Source organism: Hippopotamus amphibius, chromosome 12 (genome assembly GCF_030028045.1).
Source record: "Hippopotamus amphibius kiboko isolate mHipAmp2 chromosome 12, mHipAmp2.hap2, whole genome shotgun sequence".
NCBI classification, from domain to species: domain Eukaryota; kingdom Metazoa; phylum Chordata; class Mammalia; order Artiodactyla; family Hippopotamidae; genus Hippopotamus; species Hippopotamus amphibius.
In genome coordinates, this window is record NC_080197.1 from 52,203,708 (window position 1) to 52,230,302 (window position 26,595).

At 34.9% G+C, this 26,595-nt stretch overlaps 1 protein-coding gene across 1 annotated transcript in view; it reads left to right on the top strand.

The window, feature by feature from the left end:
- The window catches only part of SYT10 (synaptotagmin 10), a 66,620-nt gene that overhangs the window by 14,798 nt on the left and 25,227 nt on the right, over positions 1-26,595 (top strand). Inside the window, exons 2-3 of the mRNA XM_057702932.1 lie at positions 4,297-4,654; positions 17,519-18,086. Of these exons, the coding sequence (XP_057558915.1) occupies positions 4,297-4,654; positions 17,519-18,086 (926 nt within the window). The remainder of the gene's footprint in view (positions 1-4,296; positions 4,655-17,518; positions 18,087-26,595) is intronic.

Sequence of the window (26,595 nt, forward strand, 5' to 3'; positions counted from 1 at the left end):
TTCTTTTTGGAAATATCTAGTAAAGCTAAATGTGTGCATAACATTTGACCCTGCAGTTCTATTTCTAGATTTTTGCTTTAGATAAACATTCACCAATATGCACAGGGACAAGGGTACAAAGATTCTCATTGCAGCTATGTTGTAATAGCAAACTTTGAGCATAATCCAATGTTTCATCATGATGAAGTATTATGGAATGCTGTGACGTGAAGTTAGACCTCAAGTATTGTTGAATAAAAAAAGCAAATTGAATAAAGAAATATGCAGTAGCCATTTATATTAAAAATTGTGTTAAATAATTCTATATTTTATGGTTACTTAGGAGCTATTCTTATTAGTACTTGGGCTGGACAGACACACACCAAACTGGAGTTGGTGGTTGCTTTGGAGGACGGGTGAGACCTCCTGGATTTACCATGGTGGTTAAAGGAAATTAGATTTATCCTTTAGTTTGCTAGGGCTGCGATATCCAAGTACTACAGACTGGGTGGCTCAAACAACAGAAACTTATTCCTCAAAGTTTTGGACGCTAGAAGTCTGAGATAGAGGTGTCAGGAGGGTTGCTTTCTTCTGAGTCCTCTCCCCTTTGGCTTGTCTGTGGCTGCCTTCTCCCTGGGTCTTCACATGGTCTTCCTTCTGGGACTGTCTTTGTCTTCATCTGCTCTTTTTATAAGGACACCAGCTGTGTTGGGTTAGGGCTCATCCATACGGCTTCATTTTGCCTTAATTATTTAACACTACCTTAAAAGTCTCCATCTCCAGATACACAGTCTGAGGTCCTGGGGTTTAGGACTCTAACTTGTGAATTTGGAGGGAGTGAAGGGACAGAAAATTCAGCCTATAACATATTGCTAATATCTTTATTTAAAACAAAGAAACACGGGGCAGGGGGTGGGGGGCACTGGGATGAAGTAAGAGGGTGGCATTGACATATATACACTAAAAAATGTGCAATAGATAGCTAGTGGAAAGCTGCTACAGAGCACAAGGAGATCAGCTCGATGCTGGGTGATGACCAGGGGTGGGATAGAGAGGGTGGGAGGGAGACTCAAAAGGGAGGGGATATGGGGATATATGGATAAATACAGGCAACTCACTTTGTTGCACAGCAGAAACTGGAACAACAAGTGTAAAGCAATAATACTCCAATAAAAAAAAAACAGAGAAACAAAAGAGATTGGATTCATATTTGACATTGATGCTAAACAAAGCTGTAAAAGAAAAATATAAGGTTATCTAAATCTAGAAAAATTTTCCTTCATGGGAGGTCTGTTTGGTCTTCCAAACTTTGAGTGCTATGACACCAGTGTGTTATAACACTAATGCTATAACTCCAACATTTGTTATTTTAGGAAGGTGAAGATGGAAGTGGGTAGGGATATATTCTTTTTTTTTCCTTAAGAACATTTATTGAGATATAATTGACATACAATAAACTGCATATATTTAAAGTGTACAATTTGATTTTTTTTCTTATTAGTAATGCATCTATGGCAATCCCAGTCTCCCAATTCATCCCACTCCAACCCCCCTCCCCCACCCCATTTTCCCCCCTTGGTGTCCATATGTTTGTTCTCTACATCTGGGTCTCTGTTTTTGCCTTGCAAACCAGTTGATATGTACCATTTTTCTAGATTCCGCATATATGCGTTACTATATGATATTTGTTTTTCTCTTTCTGACTTACTTCACTCTGTATGACAGTCTCTATGTCCATCCATGTCTCTACAAATGTCCCAATTTCATTCCTTTTTATGGCTGAGTAATATTCCATTGTATATATGTACCACATCTTCTTTATCCATTCATCTGCTGATGGACATTAAGGTTGCTTCCATGTCCTGGCTATTGTAAAGAGTGCTGCAGTGAACACTGGGGTTGCATGTGTCTTTTTGAATTATGGTTTTCTCAGGGTATATGCCCAATAGTGGGATTGCTGGGTCATATGGTAATTCCATTTTTAGTTTTTCAAGGAACCTCCATATTGTTCTCCATAGTGGCTGTATCAATTTACATTCCCACCAACAGTGCAAGAGCATTCCCTTTTCTCTACACCCTCTCCAGCATTTATTGTTTGCAGATCTTCTGATGATGCCCATTCTAACTGGTGTGAGGTGATACCTCATTGTAGTTTTGATTTGCATTTCCCTAATAATTAGTAACGTTGAGCAGCTTTTCATGTGCCTCTTGGCCTTCTGTATGCCTTCCTTGGAGAAAGGCCTATTTATGTTGTCTGCCCATTTTTTGATTGGGTTGTTTGTTTTTTTGATATTGAGCTGCATGAACTGTTTATATATTTTAGAGATTAATCCTTTGTCTGTTGATTTGTTTGCAAATATTTTCTCCCATTCTGAGGGTTCTCTTTTCAGCTTGTTCATAGTTTCCTTTGCTATGCAAAAGCTTTTAAGTTTCATTAGGTCCCATTTATTATTTATCTTTTTTTAATTTCCATTACTCTAGGAGGTGGGTCAAAAAAAATCTTGCTGTGATTTATGTCAAAGAATGTTCTTTCTCTGTTTTCCTCTAGGAGTTTTATAGTGTCTGCCCTTACATTTAGGTCTTTAACCCATTTTGAGTTTATTTTTGTGTATGGTGTTAGGGAGTGTTCTAATTTCATTCTTTTACATGTAGCTGTCCAATTTTCCTAGCACCACTTATTGAGGAGGCTATCTTTTCTCCATTGTATATCCTTGCCTCCTTTGTCATAGATTAGTTGACCATAGTTTATCTCTGGGCTTTCTGTCATGTTCCATTGATCTATATTTCTGTTTTTGTGCCAGTACCATATTATGTTGATTACTGTAGCTTTGCAGTATAGTCTGAAGTCAAGGAGTCTGATTGGAAGATATTCTTAACATTTTAAAATGGATTTTTCTTTCTAAAACAGTTGTAGATGTGCATAAAAATTGGGGAAGATAGTATAGATTTCCCATATTCCCCACACCCAGTTTCTCCTCTTATTAACATTATACATTAGTATGGTGCATTTGTTACAGTTGATGAACTAGTATTGATACCTGATACCTTGTTAATGAAAGTCCATACTTTATTCAGATTTCCTTAGCTTTTACCTAATGTCTTCTTTTTTAAAAAATTCCAGGATTCCATGCAAATTGCATTTAGTTGTCATGTCTCCTTAGTGTCTCCGGGTTATGACAATTTCTCATACTTCCTTTTTTTTTTTTTTTTTTTTTTTGACTACATTGGCAGTTTTGAAGAGCGCTGGTCAGATATTATGTAGAATGCCCCTCTGCTGGAATTTGTCTTGTGTTTCTCTTGTGATTAGATTTGGGTTACTGGTTTGGAGAGAAAGAGCGCAGAGATAAAGTGCCATATTCGTCACATCATATCAAGGGTATAAACATGATTTGTCAATGTTGATGTTCTCTTTGATCACCTGGGTGAGTTTAGTATTTTTCAGATTTCTTGTATATAAAGTTACACCATTTTTGCCTCTTTCCAAACAAGTACTCTTTAGGAGGAAGTCACTTAGTGCATCCCCACAGTTAAGGAGTGGAGAGCTAGGCTTCACTTCCTTGAGGGCAGAGTATCTACATATGTTGTTTGGCATGCTTCTCTCCCATTTATTTGTTTATACAATCTTATTAACTTTTTTTTACTGTATTCATTTTAATTATTTTGCATAATGATCATATATTAATTTTGTAATTATTTTTAAATAAGAATATTTTAAAGATACTTAGATTACAAATCATTAGCCAATTTTGGACTTTAGAAATTAGGAGCACGCAAGCTTATTAGAAAGGAACTACGGAGTTTGAAAATACAGTTAATTGTGTACCCATTCTCCATCAGTAATGTATTGTTCTCATTTAGACCATAGAAAGCAGTTTATACAAATATTTAACATTACCTCTTTAGAGAGTAAGAAGGTTGCATTTTTAGATCAAAGATGAAGCAAACAGAAACCTTTCTTGTTGTATACACTTTCAGAGCATCTTAAGCTTCATGACTCCAAGGCAGGTCGCAAGTAGTTAACCTTCATTTTGCAAACTCTCGGACCCCTTGTGCTATACTTGGAAATTATCTGTACATTTCATGCTTTTCTTGTATACAACTGGAAACTTCCAGGGATAGAAGTTTTCGATTGTCTCCTTTGAGAATTTCCAAACATAATTATTATTTCCTCCCTACAAAGATACTTAAAAGTAAATTTTTGAAACTCTAAATCAGCAAACTATTAATAGTAACCATAATATCAGACTATCCCACCATTCTTGCCCTTTTATGTATACTATCAATGACAATATTTCTTTACATTGTAATTTTTTCCAGATATTTCTGTCAGCCTGTTAGCAGTTGTTGTCAGCTTTTGTGGCCTGGCTTTGTTGGTTGTTTCACTTTTCGTCTTCTGGAAGTTGTGCTGGCCTTGCTGGAAGAGCAAACCCATGACTTCCAATGTCAGTGCCCTTCCACAGAGCATGTCAAGTGCTCCCACTGAAGTTTTTGAGACTGAAGAGAAAAAAGAGGTTAAAGAAAATGGAGAACCAGCATTAAAAGCTATTGAGCCTGCAATAAAAATCAGCCACACTTCCCCTGATATCCCAGCAGAAGTCCATACTGCTTTAAAAGAACATTTAATTAAACATGCACGTGTGCAAAGACAAACTACTGAGCCTGCATCTTCATCCCGGTAAGGAAAGATCAAATACATGAAACTATATGGGCGGGGGGGGGGGGGGGTTATATGTGATTTTCTAAGAGAGAAAAACTGAGGTGGAAAAGGAGAAAAATAAAACAGGAGAAATGAGAAAGACGCAGGAAACAGATAATAGAATAAGGAGGGAATTGGTAGGACAGAATAAATAGGGATGAAGAGAGAGAAATTGAAGACAAGGAAACCAAACAGAAAGCAGCACCATGAAAGGGGCTTAGTGGAATTTGAGGTCTCAATAAAATTGTCTAATTAGAGATTATTATTTATTGACTTTTTCCTTTGAAATTTATTTGGTTGATCACTGTTATTTACAGCCTTTCAATTTAGTTTAAAACAACCAGTAAATATCAAGAAAACAGCCATTTGCAATGCGTTTCATGAAATCACGTACAAGTTCACAGTCAAAACTGAGTAACAGAGACTAATGTTTAGTCTACAGTTGTTTAGCACCTACACCATAAACTGCTTAAAATTTCATTACTTATTTGAACTCATATAGACCAAACTCTTAGACTGGTTAGAGAATGGTAAGCTCCACAGGAGCTTTGGTGAGTATCATGAGCATAGCAAGGAGTGTACATGAAAGGAAGGAAGAGGGAGACCTCCTTAAGGAGATACATTTTAAAGGGGTACATTTTAACTCAGCCTGTAAAAATCAGCAAAAGTTTGCTTGAAGGAAAATAATTTGCTATAGTATGTTTCAAATTGTGTTAACTGTAAAGGGAAAAAGATTCTTGTCAAGAGCCATTTTTTCTACTACGTATGGTCTTCAATCTTTAACATGAAAAACATGTTAGTAGCAGTGTTTTTCTGATTACCCAAAGTAGCAACTAGTTTTACCCTAGGACAGGCTAAAAATCAATAGCAATGGGGGTAAGTGCTGTTTTCTGCTAATTGACTTCCTAATCTTACCTTCCTACTTCTCTAAATCAAAGATGCATCTATGCTTTCTGACATGACATACTTTTTGTGGGTTTGTAAATCTACCATGTTGTAAAACCACATGGGTCATGTTTGCTACTGGGATTGAAAGAATATTCAATATTTTTTTTCTTAAAAAAAGGATTGTATCTATAAATAAATGTTCTTTCTGAAGTAATCCACAGGGATAAGTAAGAATAATTGTTACTTTGGGGATGAGGAACTTTGGGTTAACTAGGATGGATGGAAGTGTTATACTTTTCTGAGCTATTTAAATGTTATAACCAAGGTATGCTTCATATTTAGTTATTATGTTAACAAGTTTTCCTGAGCACTGCATTTGGGTTCATTTTTATGATCCAATATACATTAATTTAAATTTATTTGTGGATATTTAACTCTAAAATAATTATCCCATGTGCGACTTCTTTATATTTACAGGAGAAACTGCTTTAAAATTATTCCATGTGGTTACTTATCATTACTATCAAAACTGCAAACTGTGGCCAACTGTGATATTTAATAAAGCCTTAACATACTTAGAAATTTCAGGGTAAAAATGTTCAATTAATCTAAAAAATTTTTTTTAATATTGATAATGGCTATTACTATATATCAACTTATTAGAATTATCCAACTCTTTTAGTTGATAAGTACACCCTACATAAGGACACTCAAATAATGAAGACAAATTAAGGTAAGCTGTGAAAATAGTTGCTTTTCTTTGCTCATTTTTTTCTTTTTTTGGAAACCTCAGAAAAACAAATTACTATCTCCAAAATATTATCTGTTCAGTGTAACATACAGTTTATCTGGTTATCCCTAGCTAGGGGAAAATGAAGGAATACATACTGAGAACATGTGTGTGAAGACTTGGTTTTGGATGCAGAATTGGTTTTCAGAAATAAAATGCAGTAGGGAATGACAGAGGGTCATTTTAGCCCTGGATTTCTCAGTAGTTATATGAAACTGAAGAAATCAGAAGAAGAAACAAACAAACAGAAAAAAACCTTTATCTCTCAATCTTAAAAAACATAAAAATCAGATTATACATGTTACCTCATATTTTCTGAGAGGAAAAAGTGGAATACAAATTCATAGCTTTGCTAAAACTTTGATATCATTTCATTGGCCTCTTTGAATTTCCTTGTGTATGAATGGCTGGAGAAGGAAGAAAAATATTGTTTTTGAGTGCTTGCAATTTAGTCACTGTGCCAGACATCCTTCCTGCTAATCTTCTGCCAGCCTGCATGAAGTATTATTAATTATCCCCATTACTTGTGAGTTAACTGAAGCCCAGAGAGATTTTAAAAATTGCCTAAAGCCATGCAGCTGGTGAAAGTTAGAATTCAAATTTATCCAGATTGATGGAACACATTTTAAGAGTTAAAGCCAAGGGAATATGGTTTTTCACAACCAAAGATGGTTAAAGTCTGCTGAGGACAGGTAGCTTGGAGGCTGGAGAAGGAAAGAGTCTTCCTGCTCATTCTGCTCAGTTAGAAATATGGAATTATACGTGGTTATCATGAATCAATAGAGTCATGACTTCAATGTTTGGCCTTGGAATGAATTCCTTGCAGAAAACTTGATTATTCCTAGTTCTCAAAACCCCTCGTCTATGTTAATTATTTCATCATACTAAAATTTACCTTTCTATATAGAGAGGAAGGGGAAATTGCTGAGTTTATTATGCAGACAGGCAAGTCCAAGGCACATTATTATAAATCAGATTATCCTGCTCAAATGCTAGTTTTTCATGGAGGTCTAGCAAAATCAGACCCCATCTCCCCAACAGACACACACACACACACACACACACACACACACAGTAAATTTAATGCTTGGTCTCCTCACCTTATTAGGGTATCCTAGCTCTAGTCTAGTGCTGGGACTCCCTTTTATTTGGCTCAGGCAAGAGATGACAAATGTATCCTCTCAAGTTTTATTTGTCTCTATTCTTAAGTGACATCCTGATTAGTTAACAGCATTGCTGGAAACTGTCACATTTCCCAAGCTCTCATCTTACTTTTCAAATACCTGGACATTTGGCCCCATCAGCCTGCTGGCAGACAAACAACCCAACAGACATCTGTGTATTTCTTATTATTAACATTCTTCTAGCATCTATCTTGATTGCTTGTTCATTCATCCAATAGCCTTACTCAGTAGATGTGGTGAGTAAATACAACTTTTAGATATAGTCAATGTATTCTGCATACTCTGTCCACTCTGCAAACTCTAGGGAACTGGAAAAAAATCCACAACATAATGCAGAGAGATAAGAAACCAACTTCAGTATAAGGAATTACAAGTGCAAACTGTTTCATGGAGAATGTGGAATTAAGAGAACAGAAAAATCATTTCCAGCTGAGGCATGGTGAAGGGCCATTAAACTGAGGCCAAAGGAAGCTAGGAATTCACATAAATGGCAATTGGAAGAGGGTATGCATTCCAAGTAGAAACATTTTATGTGAAAAGACACAGAATGGCAAATCTACTAGGAAAATAGCAGGTAAGTTACAGAAAATAGAGGTCAGAAAATAGAGGTCAATGGAAGAATAATGGAATATGAAGTCAGCTGGAATTAAAGTCGGAGGAGGTCTTGAAATCATGGCCAAGATGTTCAAGGTCTGTCCTGTCAAAAATATTTGCAGCAGAAGAGTCCCTTGGATAAAGAGCTGTGTTTTAGGAAAATTAATTTGACAACAGTTTGTACGATAGACCATAGAAAAAGACATCTATTTTGAAAGTAATATAGTAGTTCAGGCATGATAAAAATCAGGAAGTTGCAAACAATAAAAAGAAACCTGAGAAAAGTTATGAAGGAAGAATCTAAGATCTCATAAAAAATGTTAAGTGATACTTCAGTTATTCCAAGTCTAGTCCAAACCTTTTAAAAGCCTGACATTCAAAACTTTTGATGTTTGATGTGTGTGCCTTATGACACACAAGCTGCCATTGTAACATTTTGGGTCTATATTGCCCCATACGTACAGCTCTACACTGCCTTATTAGGCAGAAAACCTGCCGATTTCACTTCTGTGTGGTTCCTGATACCTAGACAAAGCACTGTAGAAACTCAAGGTATATTTGTTGCATTTAAAAAATCAGTAAATGAATTTGATTTCATCTTATCTCTCCAAATGAATCTTTCATGGTTGCCAGGTAGAAGGGTGCTTGGTCTTTTTTCCTTCTCCTGTAGACCTCAACTCTCTGTCTCTGTGCTTTTGCTCATGCTGCTTCCCTTGTCTAGAATGATAAACTCTTTTTTACCCACTATATGATCTTTAAGGAAAATGCATCTTTTTCTGTCCAAACATAAGCTATCATCCTTTAAAGCCATAGCTACAGTCTAGCAATTATTTATTGTCTTAATGTTGAGCTTTAGCTGTTTGACAGATCTGAGCTGCTAAGTTCTTAGAGAACAAGTCTGTATAACCTACTTTAATGTGCTCCTAATCTCCGTCACTGGGAGTGATAATAAGCATCAAGTGAATGATTTTGATTTATTGATTATCTCTCCACTTCACTTTGCTCTCTTAAAGACAGCATCAGGCAGTGAGATAAACAGAGCTAATATTAAGAGGAGGTTAATGATGGTATACTCCCAAGGATAAGTATGAGGACCAATTTTCTGTGCATTCATTAATAGTGTGAAATGAAGTGAATTGTAAATGGCAAAATAATTTGTTGAGGGTGAGAAATTATGTAGGTTAGTGACTGTTAGAGAGAATTCTAAGTACCTACTGAAAATAATTAGGAGACCTAGCGACAGATCCATTTGAACATGAACAAAAGCATGATATGGAAAGAAATCATTGACTCATATGTGCGGATGGATTTACAGTTACCTATGGTTGCTTAGAAAAGTAATTCTTAAAATCATCACATGTAAAGTCAGAAAGAACACTCAATGTAGATTGTTATAAGAAAAATGAATAATTAGGTAAAAATATGTAAAACTGGATTGCATAGTTTTAAGAGATTTTAAAAAAAATTAAACCTTTCTCAAAAGATAGCAAAAATTGCAATTTTCATTCCAAGATATTGTAAGGAGTAGAAAACAAGATGTTCTACAAAGGAAGAAATTAAAATGTATTTAACCAGCTAGGCTATCAAGAAGCAGTACTTGGCCAGAACACTGGATAACCTGAGATCTATCTCCTTGAAATAAAATTTCATAAAACATGCTGTCCAGGTGCTTGAGGTGGTTAAATCTTCTTTATGAAACATATGTATTTGGTATATAAACTAATTCCTGAAATAGGGTGGCTCTTTGAACCAAGGTCAGAGATAAAACCTTATAAAATACATTCAAACTTGGAGAGTTTGTTTTCTGGTACTGATAAATATTATCTACTCTTCACAAGCACTGATTGTAAATTGATTAGACCTTTCTTCTTCATAGTACAAATAATTCTTGGGAAGTTGACTTTTATTAGTCACAAGAATCTTGTAGTAAATTATTTCATACAAATTCCAACAGACATTTCTTGAATCCCAGCATGTGTTTATTATGAAATTCATGAAAAGATTAATAATACTTAGTTTCTGCTGTTGTAAAGGCTACTAGTGGAAGGGTTGGGAAACGGAAGACAGATCTGAAAACAATACACTCTTTACAGTATGCTCAAGGAGATGTGGAGGTACAGAAGGGGGGTCCCAGGATAGTAAGTGAACTCAGTTGAAGGACTACCACATTTTTCTTTAAATCCTAGCTGACCTCACTAGGAGAGAAGCTCATGGTAGCCAGCAACATATGTCCAAGTAAGGGAAGGCCTAACTGACACACTGAGCATAGAAATTTAGAGCTAGAATACATAGTTAAGGTCAAAAGACCTTATAGGGACCTAGCAACACCAAACAGAATATTTTTGGATTTATTATTCTAAGAAGTTGTTATTGTGAGATTTTTTTTAAATTTAGGCTTCATTTTATATTATTTCTTTTCTTTAATATAAAATATTATGTTCTCAGAACTTTGTAGATCAAAAACTACCAAGAAATTTTCCCCAACCTAATTACTTCATACACTATTCCTTTAAATATATGCTGGATCAAAATCAATCCTTATCATCTCTTGTTATGATTTGTAAACTTTTAGCATGGTGAAAGGTGAAGGGACAAATATTTTCAGAATAACAACACTCATTTCATTAACTGCTGTTAAAAACAAGTTTCCTGTAAATTGTTTGAACAGAATAAAGATAAGTTATTTAATTTTAACCATTACATTACATAATTGAGAAGAAAACCAGTGTTTTCTCCAAAAAGTTTTTATTATTGGGTTGTTAGTCATATTTCAGGGAAAATTTTGAACTTATTTATTCAACAGTATCTATAGAGCACTTGTTATTTGCCAGGCATTTTTCTAGACATTAGATACACATTAGGGAACAAAACTCAAAAATTCCCACCTGCATCCTTGCGGAGAGGAGCCAAAGAGTGTAAGTAAGTTACACGATGTTTTAGAAGATAAATTCTGTAGAAAATAATAGTGCAAAATAAGGGGATTGGTAAGTCTGAATGTCTGAATGAGGAGAGCATCCCAATTTAACATTCGATAGTCAGGATAGAGCTTGCTGAGAAGGTAACATTTGAGCAAAAACTTGAAGAGATGGAAGGGTGGTCCATGCGGGTGTTTGGGGAGAACTTTCCTTGTGGAGGAGGCAGCCACTGCAAAGGCCCTGAAGGTGGAACCTGCCTTTTGTGTTCCAGCCATGGCAAGGAAGCCAGTGTGATTGTAGCAGGGAGAGCAAGATGGGGAATACTAGGAGGAAAATCAGAGAGGTAGCAGGATCCAAACTCTGAGTAACATGGGAAGCCACCAGAGAGTTGTTTTTCATTTGTTTGTTTGTTTGTCTGTTTCACCATGGAGTTTTTAATCAGAAGAGTGCCATGATCTAACTTATGTTTTGAAAGGATTACTCTGTTGTTTTGCATATAAACATTGAAGAAGGCAAAAGGATAGAAACAGAAAGACCACTATGAAGGCTGTAATCCAGGCCAGAAGTGATGGTGGATCAGACCAGGGAGACGGTAGTTAATGATATATCCTGGCTGGATTCAGGATATACTTTGAAGATAGAACAAAACAGAATATGACACATTAGCTTGGGCATGTGAGTAAGAGAGGAGTCAAGAATGACTGCAATGTTTTGGCCTGAGCATCTGGAAAGATAAAATTGGTAAAGATGAGACTGTGAATGGAGTGAGTTTGAGAGCTAAGAACAGGAGATATGGAACTGTTGTGTTTAAGGATTTTGTTAGAAATCTTAGTGGAAAAATTGGGTAGGCAACCAGATAATAACTCTGGAGAAAATATGTGATACAAACATAAATTTGGAGTCCACATATAGATGGTGTTCAAACCCAGGAGATGATACCATCAAAGAGGTAAGTGTAGATAAGAAAGAGAAAACCAGAGATGAATCCCGGAGGTATGCCAATACTAAGACATAAGGAACAGCATAGTAGACTGAGAAGTTGAGACTAGTAAAGTAGAAGGAAAGCCAGGAGGGTATAACCTGAAAGCCAAGTGAAGAGAGTATGTAAATAATCAGGAGGGATTAACTGTAAGGTGACAATTGTCAGGTCAAGTGGGGTGAGGACCACGGATTGACCCCTGAGTTTAGCAATGTCAGGGAGACATTATTGACATTTTCAAGAGTGATTATGTCAGAATTGGTATATGAAAAGCTAGTTAGAGTGGGTTTATATAGAATGGGAGGAGATGAATTGGACAATGGATGTACCATCCTCAATTCTTTCAGAGTTTTGCTGCAAATGTGTTAGAGAAACAGCAGTACAGAGAGAGGAAGTGGGGTGAATGGAGGGTTCCTTTAAGATAGCAGAAATAACAGTATCTTTTTGTGTGGATGGTAATAATCCAATAAAGAGGCAGAATGAGTAATACAGGAATCAGAGCGGAGCAGTCTTGAAGTTGACATGAGAGAAAACAGAATTTAGTATACAAGAAGAGGGACTGGCTTTAGATAATAGTGTGGGTAATTAATCATATCAATCAGGAAGGTAAAAAATGTGGATACAGATGCTGATAACAGGGTTTATGAGGTGGAAGGTTTCTGCTTTTTGCTTCAACTTCATTAGTGAAATGGGAAGAAAGGCCATTAACTGAGATTGGGAATGAGGAAGGTGATAGAAGTTTGAAGAAAGGTGAAAAGGGGTGAAATAGCCTTGTGAATCTAGGAGACTGAGAAGGAGAATGATTTGCTGTTCAGTGTTAGGGTCTAATGAGGAATGTGGACATGAATTTAAAATGGAACATTGAAAGTTGTTTTATGTTTTTCTCTAGTTGTATTCACTTGCCCATGTACAGGTGTAGAAATGATGCAAAGTTGAATTCAACCAGGACTGTGGTTTTGCCCTGCAAGTAAGAAGGGAGAGAGCAACACGAGAATTGGGGATGTATGCGTGAGAGTGGCTCTAATGATTAACAATGGAATTGAAACTGGATAAAGAGGGGAAGTGATATCAAGGAACTAGGGATTAGGAAATAGCGATAGAATCAATGGGTTAGAGGTTCTTGTGAGCTGGAAAGGTTATTTGAATTGGAGTATAACAGGGTATGAGCTGGAAAGAGGTGTTGATCAGAGAGAAGCTTGCATGAAATTGGGGTTGCAGAGAGTTTGCAGCTAATGATAATGACAAAATCTGGCTATGCACCTGGTAGTAACTGAGGTAAAATAGAGAACATCATTGAGGTAGAGGAATTAAAAGAACCTGTAGGCCAAGTAGTTGGAAGAAACTTGTGCATTGGTAGGAATTCAAGCAAAAACATTGTCAAAAGTAGTTAGTGAACCAAGTGGTTAAAACAATGAAGACTTTACGGGGAGTGATTTGAGTATTAGTAAATCACTAATAGTAAGCGATAATGGGGATACGATCTGTGGACTTGAGCTTCAGAGCCGGGAGTGGTGTGTTCAGGGAGAATGATGTGAAGGTGGTAATGAATGACATGAGGAATGGACAGCTTCTTCACTTCAAGGCCCCGTGGAACAAGGATTATTGCAGCAATACCAGCCACCACATGAGAGGGGCACAGAGCAAACAGTGTCCTTGGGGAAGAACCAGGTTTCTACTGAGCAATAAGGTGAGAAGAAAATTTAAAGAAGAGATTCAAGATATAGAGGACTGTGCTGACATCAGACAATGAACTATTTCCAAAAATTCCTTGTGGTATATTATACAGCTTAGTCTGCCTTCATACATATAGTGCCTGCCTGGTATACGCTCAGATATTTTTGTGCTAAATGAGTCACTCTTGTCACTGTTTCAAATTGAATGGAAAAAAAAAATAGGAAACGAATAAAGATGAAAACTTTGTTTACTGGAAAATTAATTTAGTCTTATTATTTGAGCCTCCTTAGCTATGAAACAGGATTATAACTTTTAATATAGGGTGATAGGTTCCTATATAAATATTAGCATTAAAACAAGGAGACATGAACTCCTTGTAAACATATTGAATAAACAAACAAAATACTACTAAATGTATTTTTGCCTTTCACCTCTGACTTCTCAAGCAATACCTTAAAAAAATTTAATAGCTGGTTAAGACACTGCAAGTAAGAGTAGGAGAATATAGGTTTCCTAGCTAAGGAAGAAAGAGCCGTGGGGTGTGGAATCAGAGGGAGTCTGCTGTCCAGGGTGCTGCTCCAGGGCGTGTTCACAGGGGAATGACCTTGTGCCATCTCTGCCTCCCCAAACAGGAAACCCAGATCTGAGGCTGTCAGAACCAGAGAGATCGTCATGGCATTTGCACTTCAGCTCCATGTGTCCTAAACTCTAATGATAATTATTAGTACTATGAAAAATGATAGGTTTCAAAGTTATCTGTAATATCTCATTTGACCTTCACAGCTATGAAAGACCGGTTTTAGGGATGAAGACAGTAAAGTTCAAAAAAGTGAAGTGACTTGCTCAAAGTTGCCCTCATTCCATAGGGAGGCTGGGACCAAACTACAGTCTGATTTCAGTCCAGCAATTTTTTTTTTTTTTTTATCTCATCTCAACGTAATACTCTTCAAGTGCTTTCTCCTGGGTAGTGGGGGAAAATTGGCACAGTTTTCAGTGAGGTTCCAGGACTCTACTCACATGTCAACCAATGCAGCTCTGTCCACACATATTGAACTTCTGGTCTCTGATTTTGTTTGAAAGAAAGGATCTGTTGGTAAAAAGAATTTGAAAATTACCATATTAATACATTTTATGCCTATGGCATCAGGTAATACTGACTGTATCTGGTAACTAATCTCAGATGTTGAAGGTAAGGTGGGGAAAGTTTTTCCTTCTCCATCTGGAAGAGTACTTATGTGGTGCCTCCCTAGATTTGAAGGGTAAGAGAGGGATCAGTAACAGTCAAATGGCCTGTATTTCAATTGGTTGAATATGTGTAAGACTAAATAGCTACTTACCACTGTCATTCCAAAAGAGAAAAAAAATGCAAGGAGATAAAGAGGATTTGTGTTCTCATGGCAATAGTTTAACATTGTAATAATTAGAGCTTTTCTTAACTGACTAGCTACACTGTGACTTGGAACATGCACAGTTTACTCTACAATTAGGGCACTGGCTTACTAGAACAACAGTGTTGCCCTTTTTCATTCTTGTTAGAAGGGGCTTTACAGCTGTACAGTTATATTCAGTGGCATAAGAAATAAATGATTGATTTTTTAGGGAGAGGCTGGAAGATTAAATTTTACTATATTGAAAAACCTAAGGGAGGTAAAGTTATGGATCATTTTATAAAAAATAAGGAATTAATTTCTTGGGGGTTTTTTGCTCACAAAAATTTTAAAAAAATAATTTAAAATTGTTGCACAAGTAAAAGTGATTTTGGCAGAAATATTAGATTGTTTAGTAAAATACCATAAATCTCTTAAGAATATTGGATATATAAACTGCATTATACTAGACCTCTTTAATAATTCACAACATGTACTATCTGTATTCCTTTCTAAATTATTATTTCCTCAGTGCTCCCTGATGGTTCCCTGGTCCTAATTTAAGTCTTTGATCTTGTATATCTGGGATATAGTCAGGATCAAAATACATTTCGTAGCATGTTCACTGCATTTTTTTTTTTTTTAGATTAAAGCACTTACATACTTTACTGTATTTTTTGTACATAGATCAAAAGTAAGTTATAATACAGAGTACTTAGAACAAGGTCAGGTACATAGCCAGTACTTTGTGGTTATTATTTACTCTTATCTTCTAGTTATCTATCCATTTCAAAGAGTCTACAGAATTTTTTAACACATTAAAATGGGACCAATTTGAGGATCAGTCTGAGGAAACAGATCACTTCAAGCTTTAAATAAATTAGTAAAGACTTTTACATATATACTCGGATACTGAAGCTAAAGTACTGGGTCTTAAATTCAGAACAGTTTTAATTAGGAGCTAATTCCTTCATCTCAGATAAAGTAGTCCTATTTTGTTTCTTTATATAGAAATAATTTTTCAATTGTGATTAAGTGGAAAAAGGTATAACAAGAGTAAAGGATTTTGAAGTAAGTGCTGGAGAGATATTGAGTGTGAGAGAGAGCTGAAAGAGGGAAAGCCAAGCTGAAGGCTACCGTAGAAAGCAGAGTATGAGGCAATGAGGAGCTGGACCAAATAGCAATGGAAATGGAGCAGGATGGACAAGTATATTAGATGTCTCAAAGCAAAATATCAGCAGGACTTAGAAAACTGAGCAAATCCCATGAATTAAAGGAAAGGCGATTCAAAGCATACTGCAGGGCTCGAAGCATAAGTGACTTTTAAAGCTATCATCAGAGATGGTGGAAGAGAGAACTGGTTTGAAAGCAAAATAGAGAAATAATGAGTTTGCTTGAGTTTGGGGCAAAATTAGGACATTTGTTTAGAATTCCCCTTGAAGACAAAACGATCTGGAAATGGAATTTTGTCTATCTGAGATATATCTAGGGAATCATCAGATTCAAGATAGTAATTATAGACCCAAAACCGGGCTGATGGAGGGACTCAGAATAAAAAAGAACAAAAGACCTGGAACCAGACCTTGAGGAAACACATAATTTGGCATAGCTCACAGTAGAAATCATGGAGAAAGTATAAGAGAAGCAGATCTTAATACAAATCACATTTACAAGACATTAGTAAGCTGATACATCTAATGTCCTGGAAATGTTGGCAAGATAAATAGTAACAGTAAGTATAGGAAATTCAGTTTGAATTTTAAGAACTATTATTTAACCCCAAACTCTAAAATTCTACAGTCTTTTAATCCTTAAGAGTTTCCAAAGCCCACTCCATGTTGAAAAAAGGAAAATGTACGCATTTTGGCTGTCATAACTATATATTCTTTTGAAAAGTAAACATTCATTTAGTTATCTTAAGTATTAGAAATAACACAGTGTAAGAATATGTGGACTTAGTTTTTTTTAATATTGTTATCACTAAAACGGGAAATTCAGACCAAAATAGACGGATGAAAGAAACCAACCATCTGAATGATTTGTTTACATAATGTTTACATCTAGATACACCCAGGTAAGTGATAACATTTATAACATTTTGTAGAATGTTAACTTTTTTTGATAATCATCTTTCTTTACAATTGTGTGTAATTGTTGTGTGCTTATGATGATGAGTAAAATACCAAAAGCCCATAAAAATGTACATTTGTGTATTTCAGGTGTTTCTACAATTTTAGGAGACTTTTCTTTGAATCTTGCATTCTTGGTTTTTCAAAAGTAACTCTGTGTGTGTGTGTGTGTGTGTGTGTGTGTGTGTATCCCTCAGTTTACTGCTGTAGATATAATGCTTCCATTATCCTGGGTGTGGGGGAGAGTATATATGCCACTGTATATAGCATTATCATCAAAATGACCTACTTAAATGATTTTGTGTATATGTGTGTGCGTACAGACACAATTCCTTCAGAAGACACCTACCAAGGCAAATACAGGTTTCCAGTGTTGATTTTGGCATGGGCACAGAACCCATCTTACAAAGAGGAGAAACAACCACCAGCATTGGGAGAATAAAACCAGAGCTCTACAAACAGAAATCAGTTGACTCTGAGGGCAACAGGAAAGAAGATGTCAAAACCTGTGGGAAGCTCAATTTCACCCTCCAGTATGATTATGAAAATGAACTTCTAGTTGTTAAAATTATCAAAGTCTTAGATCTCCCTGCTAAAGACTTCACAGGAACTTCTGACCCTTATGTGAAGATGTATCTTCTTCCAGATAGGAAAAAGAAATTTCAGACCCGTGTGCACAGAAAGACTTTAAATCCTCTGTTTGATGAAACTTTTCAGTTTCCTGTAGCATATGATCAACTAAGCAACCGAAAACTACATTTCAGTGTGTATGATTTTGACAGATTTTCTAGACATGACATGATTGGGGAAGTGATTTTTGATAATTTGTTTGAAGCCTCTGATCTCTCCAGGGAAGCCACAGTATGGAAAGATATTCATTGTGCTACCACAGTAAGTTATAATTCCACCAATATATTCCTTTTTATTTGACCTGCAGTAATATAGAAAAACTAATTTTTACCCAGGTTTGTTCTACAAAGTTAGGGAAGTTATGTCCTAAAGACCTTCAAATAGAATATGTGATTACATGTATACGTAATAATTCAGACACTTAACACTATGTAGGAAACATTAGTGATTGTATAAATAAAAAGTCTTTTCCCTCAACATCTAACCTTTGTTTCTACACTTCCTGTTTGGGGAAGTTCATTACTTCACCATATTGGACAGTTCTCGTAATTTGCCAAAGATAGTAGGCCTTTCCTCTTGTAAAATATTTATTTGTAACCTATAATCAGTACTCAGTTTCCTCATAGTTATTATTGACTTTCATTATTTAAGATGGTTTTGTTCCTCCGATTAAACCTAAAATGTACTTTGATGCCATCGAAAAGTGCTCAGTTTGGTGTAAAACAGCCCATTCCTTCAGAAGCCTTTGTGGAATTGATACAGTTACAACATTTGAAATGCCGAATGATAAAGAAGTGATTGTTTACATTAAAACTTTTCCTTTTCATTACAAAATGATTTTTCTGATTATAAATAATTTAATATTGAAAATTTTAAAAACAGAATAAAAAACATAAAATTAAATAATCCATAATGCCATGAATTATATGTAAAAACTTGGCATATTGCTTCCTAGTTTTTTCTATGAATGTTTTAAAATAATTAAGATCAACCTAAGTTTAAATTTTTTCACACTCATTTTCTCATGCTATATTTGGTTTCGTACATGATGTTTAAATATATGATCCATTTTCCTAACCATTCTTTTATTGTAGGCATTTGAATTAGGCATAAATTTTTTATACTAAACCTTGTTGCATTCTTTTTACTCAGATCTCTCTTTTATTCAAAATTGTTTGTCCAGAATAGAATTGGAGGAGCAGAATCAGGGAACTAGTCTCTTAGGAGGTTAGATTGCTAAATTTCTTTCATTTATTAGTTTTTAAATGAAGGTATTTAAGTTTTTACTACCAGGTTGTCTTTATGTATTTAACATCTTTTGCCTAAGTTTTACCACAAACTATAAGCTTGAAATTTTGATGGTTTGGACAGAGAGAGGAACTATTTAAAAAATAAGAAAACTATTTTGTATTTTCCCTTTATCAGTGTTTTAGTAAGTACAACCAATATTTGGGGTCATTAAATTTTCATTATAAGTTATATGGATAAATTAAATAAAAACGTATACTGTCAATTTGTTACATTACATCATCAAAACATTTTTAGTTGTTGGGTTTTTATTTCATGGTCTCCACTGTGATAGTCTATTAGGGAACAAACTGGATTATATTTCAAAGGCACATTGGGGCTCTTTTGATTTCATATTGTTTTTCACTTTATTACTTACATTCCTATAGGAATGAAAGCGGTGAAGAGTGAATTTTACTGTTTTAAATATATGACACCTTCTATATAATTCTACAAATGCAGATAATAATTAATTGTTAGATTATTTCTCTTGATTCTGCAATCTTATATTATTCCTTCTTTTATTCATTCAACAAATATTTGCTGATTGCCTACTCTGTATTTGACATACTCTAAGTAATAAGAATGCAACATACATTACCATAAAAAATTGTTTTGACACACATTCTGTTCATATATTTGGGTTCAGAGGTAAGTAACCCCTAAATGAAGTCTAAAACTTACCATAATTTTATAGGGGATTGACAGTGGATTTTTTTTATACTCATAAATTTTTGTGTTCCATACTGGTCCTTAAAAAACAGTAAGAATTCCTAAAAAAAGAAAAGAATTCTTCATGGAAGCTTCAATTGTTTACTGCTAATAAAATAGAAACCATTTTTTGGTAAATATTAATGAACTCTTCAATTTTATTTTCAATTCTCCCATATGCTTGAAATATTTTTTTATTTCTGCTGTAAAAGTTACCACAAGTGTAGTGTCTTAAAATAACACAAATTTATCACCTCATACTCCTGTGAGTTAGAAGTCCAACATAGTCTTATTGGACTAAAATCAAGGTATTGTCAGGGCTCTGTTCCTTTCTGGAGGCTCTGGGGCTGACCCATTTCCTTGCCTTTTCCAGACTCTGGTGGTCACAGGCATTCCTTGGTTTAGACGAGCCCATGGGAGCAATCCAGGATAAGCTTCCCATCTCAAGGGTTATAATCTCAATCACATCTGCAAAGTCCTTTTTGCCATGTAGATAACATACTCAGGTAGGGAAATTAGGATGCAGCCCTCTTTAGTGATGCCCTATTCTGCCTACCACAGCTATAGACATTTTCATTTCAGTATTCTGGATATCAAAGGAAGAATGCAGAAAATAAAATGGATTATTAAATTATTCTAGTCAAATGACGTTTCTCTTTAACTGGAACACCAAGCCACACACGGTACTAGATGCTGCTTATGACTTTTTTGTTGCGAAGATAGTTATGAAACCTAAATTTCTTGACTATGGGACCAAAGTTTGCAGTATACATTAGTATCATCTTTATGGTTAATGTATATTAACTAAAACTTCTCATCAGCTTTTGAAAAATTATTAAACAATTTTATATTCTCACATTAATAAAAATGAAAAAAAATGAATTGAAATTTGCTTAAGAAACTGTCTTTTCCTTCTCACACATCTTTAATTTTAAATAATTTCACACAGAAATTGTAGAGTTTTCTAGAAAGAAGGAGACAGGAAAGAAATAGAAAGTAATGTAGTCATATTCCCTCACTAAATACTTGTTGAATAAATAACAGCATATTTTCATATGGGTCAAGTGAAAGAACGTATGTTAGTACAAATCTCGCAGAAGAAAAAACAAACAGTGCAATGGTGTTTCTTTTGATATGCTTGGTTATATTTGTTGACATTGACTACTTTCTGTAGGCAAAAATTATTCAGTATATAGCACAAATTAAAAATTATTCCACGTGTAACACAAATTCATATGTGACATAAACCAGAAATATTTTAAATTTATGCTTAAAAATCCTATCCGGTTGAAACAAGAGACACATATCATGTATTTATAATTTTATTACTAATAAATTATTTCTGTACAAGAAGGATTAATATGTTTATTGGAAATTAGCAGGTTTTTTAAAGTTTCAGGTTGAATGACAAAGAAAACAATAAAGGTGTGTCTTTATTCTGTGCAAAACATTAGTTTTAACTTTAGAGCTATGTATTAGCAAAATGGCAAGCCAATCAGCTCTTCAACTAACATAGAAATATATCCAACATAGGGGAAGATTACATTGAAAGATAATATGTACCCTATGCCTCTACTTCTGTAATGGGAAAGAGAAATATATATTCACATTCTGTTATATATACAAAAACAGTCTCTATAAGGAGACACAAGAATTTATTAATAGTTGTTACCTATTGGCAAAAATGGTAGAAACTGGATGAATATGGAGGAGGAATGATTTGAAACATATTCCTTTATATAGATTTTATGTTTAAACTATGTGAGAATAATATTCAAATTTTAATAACTTTTTTCAAAAAGTCCTATATCATAAAAACTAACACATTTTGAATATAAAAACATAATTTTCTTATGCACCCTCAAGAAGCCATTGACAGTTTAAATAGATATGGAAAAGCTTTCCTTCTTATGAACAGAACTACTTCATTTTGCATTATTTATTTATTTACTCATCTATTCAAGTAATATTTTTTTCAGCACCAACTATGTTCTAGACACTTAGGAACTCTCAAGGGAGGAAGGATGTGTGTGTGTGTGTGTGTGTGTGTGTGTGTGTGTGTGTAACTCCATTGGCCTGGTTTACAGCTATAAAATGCTTGAATCTATTATCATCTAACTAAGGGTCTATCAAATATTTATTGAGTCTCTTTCTGTTTTGTGAATAAGTTCATTTGTACTATTTTTTAGATTCCACTTATAAGTGATAACATATAATATTTGTCTTTCTCTGTGTAACTTACATCATTTAATATGATAATCTCTAGGTCCGTCCATGCCATGTTACTGCAAATGGCATTATTCTTCATTATTAGCTAAGTATTATTCCTATTCCTATTTCACTAAGTATAGTATATATGTATACATATATATATACATACACACATACAATATATATATTCCATTGTATGTGTGTGTGTATATATATATGTATATATATCACATCTTCTTTATCCATTCTTCTGTTTGTTTTTAATTATTTTATTTTTTATTTATTGGCTGCATTGGGTCTTTGTTGCTGTGCACAGGTGGAGAGCAGGGGCAACTCTTCATTGCTGTGCATGGGCTTCTTATTGCAGTGGCTTCTCTTGTTGTGGAGCATGGGCTCTAGACGCACGGGCTTCAGTAGTTGCAGCATGTGGGCTCAATAGTTGTGGCTCGTGGGCTCTAGAGCACAGGCTCAGTAGTTGTGGCGCATGGGCTTAGTTGCTCCACGACATGTGGGATCTTCCCAGCCCAGAGATCGGACCCATGTCCCCTGCATTGTCAGGTGGATTCTTAACCACTGCACCACCAGGGAAGCCCCTATCTATTCATCTGTTGATGGACATTTAGGTTGCTTCTATGTCTTGGCTTTTGTCTTGATACAAACATTGAGGTGCATGTATCTCTTCAAATTAGAGCTTTCCTCTTCTCCATATTTATGCCCAGGAGTGGGATTGCTGGATCATATGATGACTCTATTTTTAGTTTTTTAAGGAACCTCCATACTGTTTTCCATAGTGGCTGGACCAAGTTACATTCCCACCAACAGTGTAGGGGGGGGTACCCTTTTCTTCACACCCTCTCTCCAGCATTTATTAGTAGACTCTTTGATAAAGGCCATTCTGACTGGTGTGACATGATACTTCATTATAGTTTTGATTTGCATTTCTCTGATAACTACCAACAATGAGCATCTTTTCACATGCCTATTGTCCTCTTTGATGTCTTCTTTGGAGAAATGTCCATTTAGGTCTCTTGCCCATTTTTTGATTGAGCTTGTGTTTTATTTTGTTTTGTTTTTGTTATTGAATTGTATGAGCTGTTTGTATATTTTGGAAATTAAGCCCTTGTTGATTACATCCTTTGCAAATATTTTCTCCCAGTCTACAGGTTGCCTTTCACTTTGTTTATGGTTTCCTTTGCTGTGCAAAAGGTTATAAGTTTGATTAGGTTCCTTTTGTTTATTTTTGCTTTTGTTTCTGTTGCCTTAGGAGACTGAGGTAAGGAAACATTGCTACAATTTATGTCAGAGAATGTTTCACCTATGTTCTCTTCTAGGAGTTTTATGGTGTCATGTCTTACATTTAAGTCTTTGAGCCATTTTGAGATTTTGTTTATGGTGTGGGGGAGTGTTCTAACCTCACTGATTTACATGTGGTTGTCCAGATTTCCCAACACCACTTGCTGAAGTGACTGTCTTTTCCCCACTGTATATTCTAGGCTCCTTTGAGATTGACTGTAGGTGTGTAGGTTTATTTCTGGGCTCTCTATTCTGTTCCCTGATCTTTGTTTTTGTGCCAGTGCCATGCTATTTTGATTGCTGTAGCTTTGCAGTGTTGTCTGAAGTCTGGGAGGGTTCTGCTTCCAACTTTGTTCTTTTTCCTCAGCATTGCTTTGGCAATTCTGGGTTTTTGTGGTTCCATATAAATTTTAGGGTTATTTGTCCCTCGCTTCCTGCAACACCAGTTTGTTCTTTGTATCTATGAGCCTGTTTCTGTTTTATTGTGCTTGTTTGTTTTGTTTTTGTTTTTTAGATTCCACATGATGAAATAGCACGGTATTTGTCTTTCTCTTTCTGATTTATTTTATTTATCAGAATACCCTCCAGTTCTATCCATGTTATTGAAAATGACAAGATTTTATTCTTTTTTATGACTAATATTCCATTGTATACATATATATACCCCATCTTTATCCATTTATCTATCAATGGAAACAGGTGGCTTCCATACCATGGCTACTGTAAATAATGCTGCAGTGAACATAGAGGTGTGTATATATTTTCAAAAGAGTGTTCTTTTCTTCAAACAAATACCCAGAAGTGCAATTGCTGGCCCATATGGTAGTTCTATTTTTTCATTTTTTTAAAGGAATCTCCATACTGTTTTCTATAGTGGTTGCACCAGTTTACAATTTCCACCAGCACTGTATGACGATTTCCTTTTCTCTACATCCTTACCAAAAATTTTTCTTGTCTTTTGATAATTGCCATTCTGACAGGTGAGGTGGTATCTCACTGTGGTTTTTGACTTGCATTTCCCTCACGATTAGTGATGTTGAGCACCTTCACATGTGTTTATTGGTCATCTGTATGTTTTCTTTTGAAACTTATCTATTCATGTCCTTTTTCCATATTTAAATCAAGTTTTTTGTTTTTTCAGTATTAAGTTGTATGAGTTCTTTGTATATTTTGGATATTAACCCCTTATCAGATATATGATTTGTAAACATCTTCTCCCATTCAGTAAGCAGCCTTTTGGTTTTGTTGGTAGTTTCCTTCAGTGTGCAAAAACTGTTTTAGTTTGATCTAGTCCTGTTTGTTTATTTATGCTTTTGTTTTCCTTGCCTGAGGAGACACATCCAAAAAAATATTGCTAAACCAATGTCAAAGAATGTACTGCCTATGTTTTTCTCTAGGAATTTTACTGTTTTGTTTCTTCCATTTTGGTCTTTAATCCATTTTGGAGTTTATTTTTTTAATATGGTGTGAGACAGTAGTCAATTTGATTCTTTTGAATGTAGTCCAGGTTTCCAACCCCACTTATTGAAGAAGCTTTCTACCATTGTATTTTCTTGCCTCCTTTGATGTAGATTAATTGCCTGGCTAAGTATGGGTTCATTTTGGGGCTTTCTATTCTATTGCATAGGTTGTTTTGTGCCAGTACCATACTGTTTTGATAAATGTAGTTTTATAGAATAGTGTGAAGTCAGCGAGCATGATACCTCCAGCTATGTTCTTCTTTCTCAAAATTGCTTTGGCTACTCAAGGTTTTTGTTGTTCCATAAAACTTTTAGGATTATTTGGCCCAGTTCTGTGAAAAAATGCCATTGGCATTTTCATAAGTATTGCATTGAGTCTGTAGATTACTTTGGGTAGTATGGACATTTTAGTAATATTGACTTGTCCAATTCGTGAAAAAAGTATATCTTTCCACTTATTTGTATTGTCTTTAGTTTCTTTGCTCAAAGTCTTAGAGTTTTCAGAGTAAAGATCTTTCACCTCCTTGGTTAAATTTTTCTAGGCATTGTATCATTTTTGATGCAGTTTTAAATGGGATAGTTTTCTTTATTTCTCTTTCTGATACTTTATTGGTGTACAAAATGCAACAAATTTCTGTATATTAGTTTTGCATCCTCCAGTGTTACTGAATTCTTTTATTAGTCCTAATACTTTGTTGGTGGAGTCTTTGGGGTTTTCTATATACAGTGTCAGGTTGTCTGAAAACAGTGACACTTCTACTCTTTTCTTTCCAATTTGGATGCCTTTTGTTTCTTTTTATGGACTAATTATTGTATCTAGAAGTTCTAACACTATGTTGCATAAAAGTGGAAAGAATGGGCATCCTTGTCTTCTTCCTGATCTTAAAGGAAATGCTTTCAACTTTTCACCATTGAGTATGATGTTAGTTATGGGTTTATCGTATGTGGCCTTTAGTTTGTTGAGATATATTCCTTCTATGCCTACTTTATTGAGAGTTTTCAATCATAAATTGATGTTGAATTTTATCAAATGCTTTTTCAGCATCTATCAAGATAATCATATGATTTTTATCCTTTGTTTTTATAATGTGGTGTATCACATTGATTTATGTGTATTATAGCATCCTTGCATCCCTGGAATGAATCCAACTTGATTATTCTCTCCTTAACTTTAACTTTTACCATTTTAATTATATGTCTTGGTGTGGATCTTATTAGGTTCCTCTTGTTTGGGATTGTCTGTGCTTGCTATACCTGGATGTTCACAGGTTAGGAAAGTTTTCAACCATTATTTCTTCAAATACATTTTCTGTCTCTTTATTTCTCTCTTCTTTTTCTGGAAACCCTGTAAATATTATAATGCTTGATTTTTATCCTAGAGGTCCCTTAAACTCTCCTCATTAAAAACAAAAAAACACTTTATTCTATTTGCTGTTTTTGATTGAGTGATTTTACTCTTCTATTTTTTAGATTGCTTGTTTTTCTTTGTCATCTAATCTGCTACTGATTTCCCCTAGTATATTTTTATTTCGGTTATTGTATTCTTCGTTTCTGATTGTTTCATTATTATATTTTCTAAGGCTTTGTGGACGTTCTCACTGAATTCTTTCATTCTTTTCCTGAGTTGAGTGGGCATTCTTGTGACTATTTCTATGAACTCTTTCAGTTAAATTACTTGTTCCCATTTCATTAGGGGTTTTTCCTGGGGTTTTGTTTTGTTCCTTTGTTTAGAACATATTCCTAGGTCTCCTCATTTTGTTTGACTTTAGTTTTTGTTTCTATGAATTAGGTGAAATGGCTCACTCTCT